Below are 7,333 nucleotides of genomic sequence, written 5' to 3' on the forward strand. Positions count from 1 at the left end.
CTTAATTGGTTGGGAATTAACTTCTATCGGTATTGTCGCTTGGGAAATTATCGGCGATGATACGGGTGTCTTGATTTCCTTTTTTATTTTTAGTGAACGCACATCGTCTTGTAATTTATTCATTGTTGTACTCATGTCGCGAAAATTCGCATCCCATGCTTTAAGTTTTTCCGATAACATCAAGATCATGCCTTTGTCCAACGATTCTAATTTAGTCGACATTATTTCTTAGGTATATATTTTATCGATAATAGTGACAACTTTAATCCCTTGTGGAGCGAATCGAACCGTTTAAACCAACTTTAATCCTCCGTGGAGCGTATCCCACCGCTGCCACCAAAAATTTATACTCTAATGTTACGTATCAATTTGTTTGTTAGAATGCGCACACACATATATATATGTTTCTGACAATGTAACTTTTATTTCTTTAATAATTCAATATTGTATGTTTTATGTATTCGTTAGACTATTAGTTTTTGACTTCGTATATACTTATATTTCATAAATTGTTAATATAGTATTGGAAGCACTGTCTCTAATATTTACTAGTTTATTACATGTCATTACATATATGTTTATACTTATATGTAACTCTCCAAGTTGATTGATTAAAATATATTTATATATACATGTATTTCTGGCGTTTCAATTATTTCCCCTTTTGTAATTATTCTTATTTCCCGGTTTATTTGTTTGGTACGTAACTCGTTCAATCCATTAGCTGGTTTTATTTATTTTATTTTATACTAGTTGGATTTATTAGTCGCCCTCGTTTTGTTAATCCTTCCTTTAGTTTCGTAGTGCCGTGTGTTCGTTTGTGCATTCAAATCCTTATTCGCGCGTTCTGTATAGAATAGTTTTCTTGTTCTTGTTACGGCGCGAGCGGAGCGCGGGACGTGACATATTTCGACGTTTAAGCGCTCATTTCACTTTGCCTTACACTGCAAATGCAATGCACTACCGTTTAAGCGTCGAAACAAGCAAAATAGGTCGCAAATCGCGATGATTTCGTCGTTTTTGACGAAAAATAGCCGTCATTTCCTTCCCGCTGGAGATATTTCGACGTTTAAGCGCTCATTTCATACCGTTTTACACTGCAAATGTAATGCACTACCGTTTAAGCATCGAAACAAGCAAAATAGCTCGCAAATCGCGAAGATTTTGTAAATTTTGACGAAAAATAGCCGTCATTTCCTTCCCGTTGGAGATATTTCGACGTTTAAGCGCTCGTTGAACTCCGTTTTACACTGCAAATGTAATGCACTACCGTTTAAGCGTTGAAACAAGCAAAATAGCTCGCAAATCGCGATGATATCGTCGATTTTGGCGAAAAATAGCCGTCATTTCCTTCCCGTTGGAGATGTTTCGACGTTTAAACGCTCGTTGAATTCCGTTTTACGCTGCAAATGCAATACACTACCGTTTCAGCGTCGAAACAAGCAAAATAGCTCGCAAATCGCAAAGGTTTCGTCGATTTTGACGAAAAATAACTGTCATTTCCTTCACGTTGGAGATATTTCGACGTTTAAGCGCTCGTTGAACTCCGTTTTACACTGCAAATGTAATGCACTACCGTTTAAGCGTCGAAACAAGCAAAATAGCTCGCAAATCGCGAAGATTTCGTTGATTTTGAAGAAAACTAACTGTCATTTCCTTCCCGTTGGAGATATTTCGACGTTTAAGCGCTCGTTGAACTCCGTTTTACACTGCAAATGTAATGCACTACCGTTTAAGCCTCGCAACAAACAAAATAACTCGCATAGCGCGATGATTTCGTCGATTTTGACGAAAACTAACCGTTACGCCATGCAGCTTACCATAGGTCATATTCTTAACTCTCGATCGCGGCACTATAATATCGCAGACGGATCGTCGCGGCTGCCCGGCAAACAAACATTGTAGTGGCAAGCGCATGGTTCATTAAGCAGGGCGACCTCCAGAAACGTCGCCTCGTGGCCGTTATTTTACCTCGCGTAAAAGAATGTGGCGTGATCCGAACGTAGTGGGGGTCGCCTTCCAGAAAAAACGGAAAAAATCGAAAGGCGGGCAGAACTTTTCGAGAAGTCGAACCGTCAACACATCTCATATATCGCGCATTACTTATTAAGCAAACGCAGTTACATTTTTTTTCTTGTTCTCTTTATGTCTTCCTAGTTGATACGTTGTTAATATGAACGTTAATTTATTGGTGTTAATTCTGTGGAATTCATTGAACTACCCTTATTATCCTAATCGAAATAAGGGAATCGGTCAGTTCGTGGCGTCGATTATTTAATCGTAACGGGAACTTACAACTCTCGTTGACGTGCTATCTCGCGATCGCGTCTCTCCGCGAACGGTCGAAACATTTTGGTCCTTCGAGCCGGATCACGTGCCAGTGAAGAGTGCACTTACCAGTGACCACACAGTGCCACGTGACTTTATCAAAACCAGCAGTGGATGGGGAACGCAACCGCGCAGCCTTCCGCCGCAGCTGGACAGTCATCAACGCAACGAATTTCACAACTTAACAATACAACCGAACGAGTGGCCGTCGGGAAGGAACAAAGCGTTCCTCGCCAAACATACACGCGATCTCACGCCGCACGACAGCAAGGTAAGCTCGTTCGTTATTTCGACCATCTCCTATCCTCGGCAACGATGACGAGCGAAGACCAACTCATCTCCCTGCGTCGGAGACGAGGCTATTGTAGCGGCCGATTCACATACTTATCGAACCGACTGGACGAGTACGAGCAATCAGAGAGTCAGCAAAACTCCTTATTAACGAACTACGTGAAACAACTGACCGAAGTTGCGAGTCAGTTCGAAGCGATCCAACTCGAGTTAGAAGTATTGGACGAGGAGGAACAAGCGCGCGGCTTCGAAATAAGGGATCAGTACGTCGCGTAGACACAAAGCTACAAAATCTTCTGAGGAACGCGCAAGCAGCTTCGCCGTCGACATCCATAAACCCTCCAACCTGTGCATTATCCGCAAGTTTAAATCCGATAGCCATTAAATTACCAGATCTTCGGCTCCCTACTTTTGACGGAAGCTTAGAAAAATGGAACACGTTTTATGATACCTTTTCTTCCACAATCGATAAAAATCCTAGTCTCACGGACATACAGAAATTCCATTACCTGCAGTCCGCCCTGCAAGGAGAAGCAGCCGATTGTTTAAACGCGTTACCCCTTAGTAATGTAAATTACAGTCAGGCTATAGCCGTTCTCAAGGAGAGTTTCGAATGTCCACGATACACAGCTTTCAGTTACTGCACGGCAATAATTGATTATCCAAGGATAACCAAGGAATCTCCAACGGAATTAAGACGCTTAGTCCACACATTTAAACAACACATATATGCATTGAACAAATTAGGAGAATCCTACCCCGATACCAGTGCTATGCTCAACAGCCTCATCCTCTCGAAAATACCACTAAGTATCCAAAAGCAATGGGAAATGACGTTGCCCAATAACGAGGTGCCTCCGTACATTCATTTACTAAACTTCCTAGAGAGATTAGCACGAAGCTCCAGACCGATCACCACGGTCAGACAAACAAGAGAATCACCGGAACAAACTACTCCGGTCCGTCAACGCGCATCACGAGGGCATGCACTTACGGCGACACAGGTTACTCCAACATGCCCCACCTGTCAAGGACCACACCCCATTTGGAGATGTGACACCTTCAAAACCAAATCCCTTCGCGAACGCATTCGGGAGGTCAAAAGGGCATCACTATGCCTCAACTGCCTCGGGAAAGAGCACACAACGAAGCATTGTTTCGCAGGATCATGTCGCGTATGCGGAGAACGACATCATACAATGCTGCATAGGACAAAACGCCATTCAGGGTCTCGTTCCAGCACGTCCAGCCCGAAATCTTCCCCATCAAATAGCCGATCCACAACACCTTCTTTGCCACCCTACGTATCACCCACTCGTCGCAAAAGGCACACAACAGACCACAGATCGGAAACACCACGAACAGCCGCGTCTCCAAGTCCACCGCCCAGTGACAGACGAACACATAACCAATGACGCCGACGATCGACGACTCCGTTGATGACCGAACATATCAGACCAATAGCATCCGAATTATTATCCAATGATCTAGTCATCACAGCGCAGATTAACATTTTGAAATGAGCGCTTATACGTAGAAATATCTCCAACGGGAAGGAATTGACGGTTATTTTTTGTCAAAATCGACGAAATCATCGCGATTTGCGAGCATTTGAGCTTGCTTTGACGCCAAAACGTTCGTGCATTACGTTTGGCGTGTAAAATGGAGTGAAATCAGCGCCTAAACGTCGAAATATCTCAAACTGGGAAGGAATTGACGGTTAGCTTTCTTCAAAATCGACGAAATCATCGCGATTCCCGATCTGATAGTCTTGTTTCGACGCTGAAACGGGCGTGCATTAATTTTGGCGTGTAAAATGGAGAGCAATAAGCGCTTAAACGCCGATATATCTCCAATGGGAGGCAAATGACTGTTAGATTTAGTCAAAATTGACGAAAACATCGCGATTTGCGAGCTGTTTAGCTTGTTTCGACGCTGAAACGGGCATGCACTATATTTGGCGTGTAAAATGTAGTGAAATCAGCGCTTAAACGTAGAAATATCTCCAACGGGAAGGAATTGACGGTTATTTTTCGTCAAAATCGACGAAATCGTCGCGAATTGCGATCTATTGGCCTTGTTTCGACGCTGAGACGGGAAAGTATTACATTTGGCGTGTAAGATGGAGTGAAACGAGCGCTTAAACGTCGAAATATCTCAATCGGGAGGCAAATGTCGGTTAGTTATCGTCAAAATCGACGAAATCATCGCGATTTGCGAGCTGTTGAGTTTGTTTCGCGTTTAAAGTGGAGTGAAATAAGCGCTTAAACGTTGAAATATCTGAAACGGCAGGCAAGTGACAGTTAGTTTTCGTCAAAATCGACGAAATCATCGTGATGTGCGAGCTGTTGGTCTGGTTTCGACGCTAAGACGGGAGAGCATTACATTTGGCGTGTAAAATGGAGAGAAATGAGCGCTTAAACGTCGAAATATCTCAATCGGGAGGCAAATGTCGGTTAGTTATTGTCAAAATCGACGAAATCATCGCGATTTGCGAGCTGTTTAGCTTGTTCCCACGCTGAAACGGGCATGCACTATATTTGGCGTGTAAAATGGAGTGAAACGAGAGCTTAAACGTCGAAATATCACAAACGGGAGGCAAATGACAGTTAGTTTTCGTCAAAATCGACGAAATCATCGCGATTTGTGAGCTGTTGGCATTGCTTCGACGCTGAGACGAGTGAACATTACATTTGGCGTGTAAAATGGAGTGAGGTGAGCGCTTAAACGTCGAAATATCTCCAGCGGGAAGGAAATGACGGTTAGTTTTCGTCAAAATCGACGAAATCATCGTGATGTGCGAGCTGTTGGTCTGGTTTCGACGCTAACACGGGCGTGCATTAATTTTGGCGTGTAAAATGGAGAGCAATAAGCGCTTAAACGCCGATATATCTCCAATGGGAGGCAAATGACTGTTAGATTTAGTCAAAATTGACGAAATCATCGCGATTTGCGAGCTGTTTAGCTTGTTTCGATGCTGAAACGGGCATGCACTATATTTGGCGTGTAAAATGGAGTGAAACGAGCGCTTAAACGTCGAAATATCTCGAACGGGAAGGAAATATCGGTTAGTTTTCGTCAAATTCGACGAAATCATCGCGATTTGCGAGGTGTTTAGCTTGTTTCGACATTCAGACGGGAATGCACTATATTTGTCGTGTTAAATGGAGTGAAATGAGCACTTAAACGTAGAAATATCTCCAACGGGAAGGAATTGACGGTTATTTTTCGTCAAAATCGACGAAATCATCGCGATTTGCGATCTATTGGCCTTGTTTCGACGCTGAGACGGGAAAGTATTACATTTGGCGTGTAAGATGGAGTGAAACGAGCGCTTAAACGTCGAAATATCTGAATCGGGAGGCAAATGTAGGTTAGTTATCGTCAAAATCGACGAAATCATCGCGATTTGCGAGCTGTTGAGTTTGTTTCGACGCCGAAACGGTCATTCGCTATGTTGGGCGTTTAAAGTGTAGTGAAATAAGCGCTTAAACGTTGAAATATCTGAAACGGCAGGCAAGTGACAGTTAGTTTTCGCCAAAATCGACGAAATCAGCGCGATTTGCGAGCTTTTGGCCTTGTTTCGACGCTGAGACGGGTATGCACTATATTTGGCGTGCAAAATGGAGTGACATCAGCGCGTAAACGTCGAAATACCTTCAACGGGAAGGAAATGACGGTTAGTTTTCGTCAAAATCGACGAAGTCATCGCGATGTGCGATCTACTGGGCTTGTTTCGACGCTGAAACGGGAATGCACCATATTGGGCGTGTAAAATGGAGTGATAAGAGCGCTTAAACGTCGAAATATCTCCAACGGGAAGGGAATGACAGTTAGTTATCGTCAAAATCGGCGAAATAATCGCGATTTGCGAGCTGTTGGCCATGTTTCGACGCTGAGACGGGTATGCACTATATTTGTCGCGCAAAATGGAGTGACACCAGCGCTTAAACGTCGAAACACCTTCAACGGGAAGGAAATGACGGTTAGTTTTCGTCAAAATCGACGAAATCATCGCGATGTGCGAGCTGTTAGTCTGGTTTCGACGCTAAGACGGGAGGGCATTACATTTGGCGTGTAAAATGGAGTGAAACGAGTGCTTAAACGTCGAAATATCACAAACGGGAGGCAAATGACAGTTAGTTTTCGTCAAAATCGACGAAATCATCGCGATTTGTGAGCTGTTGGCATTGTTTCGACGCTGAGACGGGTGAACATTACATTTGGCGTGTAAAGTGGAGTGAAGTGAGCGCTTAAACGTGCAAATATCTGAAACGGGAAGGAATTGACGGTTAGTTTTCGTCAAAATCGACGAAATCATGGCGATTTGCGAGCTGTTGGGCTTGTTTCGACGCTGAGACGGGATAGCATTACATTTGGCGTGTAAAATGTAGTGAAATCAGCGCTTAAACGACGAAATATGTCAAACGGGAAGGAATTGACGGTTAGTTTTCGTCAGAATCGTCGAAATGATAGCGACTTGCGAGCTGTCGGGCTAGTTCCTACGCTGAAACAGGCGTGCAGTACATTGGTCCTGTAAAATGCAGTGAGAAGAGCGCATATACGTCGAAATATCTCCAATGGGAGGGATGTGTCGGATAGTTTTCGCCAAAATCGACGAAATCATCGCGATTTGCGAGCTATCTTGCTTGTTTCGACGCTGAAACCGTAGTGCATTAAATTTGCAGTGCTAAATGGAGTGAAATGAGCGCTT

At 43.6% G+C, this 7,333-nt stretch overlaps 1 protein-coding gene across 1 annotated transcript; it reads left to right on the forward strand.

Moving 5' to 3' along the window:
- Positions 1-2,643: 2,643 nt before the first annotated feature.
- Positions 2,644-4,034, forward strand: LOC126875156 (uncharacterized). Its single transcript, XM_050637879.1, has 2 exons — positions 2,644-2,882; positions 2,984-4,034. The coding sequence occupies exons 1-2, from the start codon at positions 2,644-2,646 to the stop codon at positions 4,032-4,034; spliced, it is 1,290 nt and encodes a 429-aa protein (XP_050493836.1).
- Positions 4,035-7,333: the final 3,299 nt, after the last annotated feature.

The sequence above is a fragment of the Bombus huntii genome, chromosome 17, assembly GCF_024542735.1.
Source record: "Bombus huntii isolate Logan2020A chromosome 17, iyBomHunt1.1, whole genome shotgun sequence".
Classification (NCBI taxonomy): Eukaryota; Metazoa; Arthropoda; class Insecta; order Hymenoptera; family Apidae; genus Bombus; species Bombus huntii.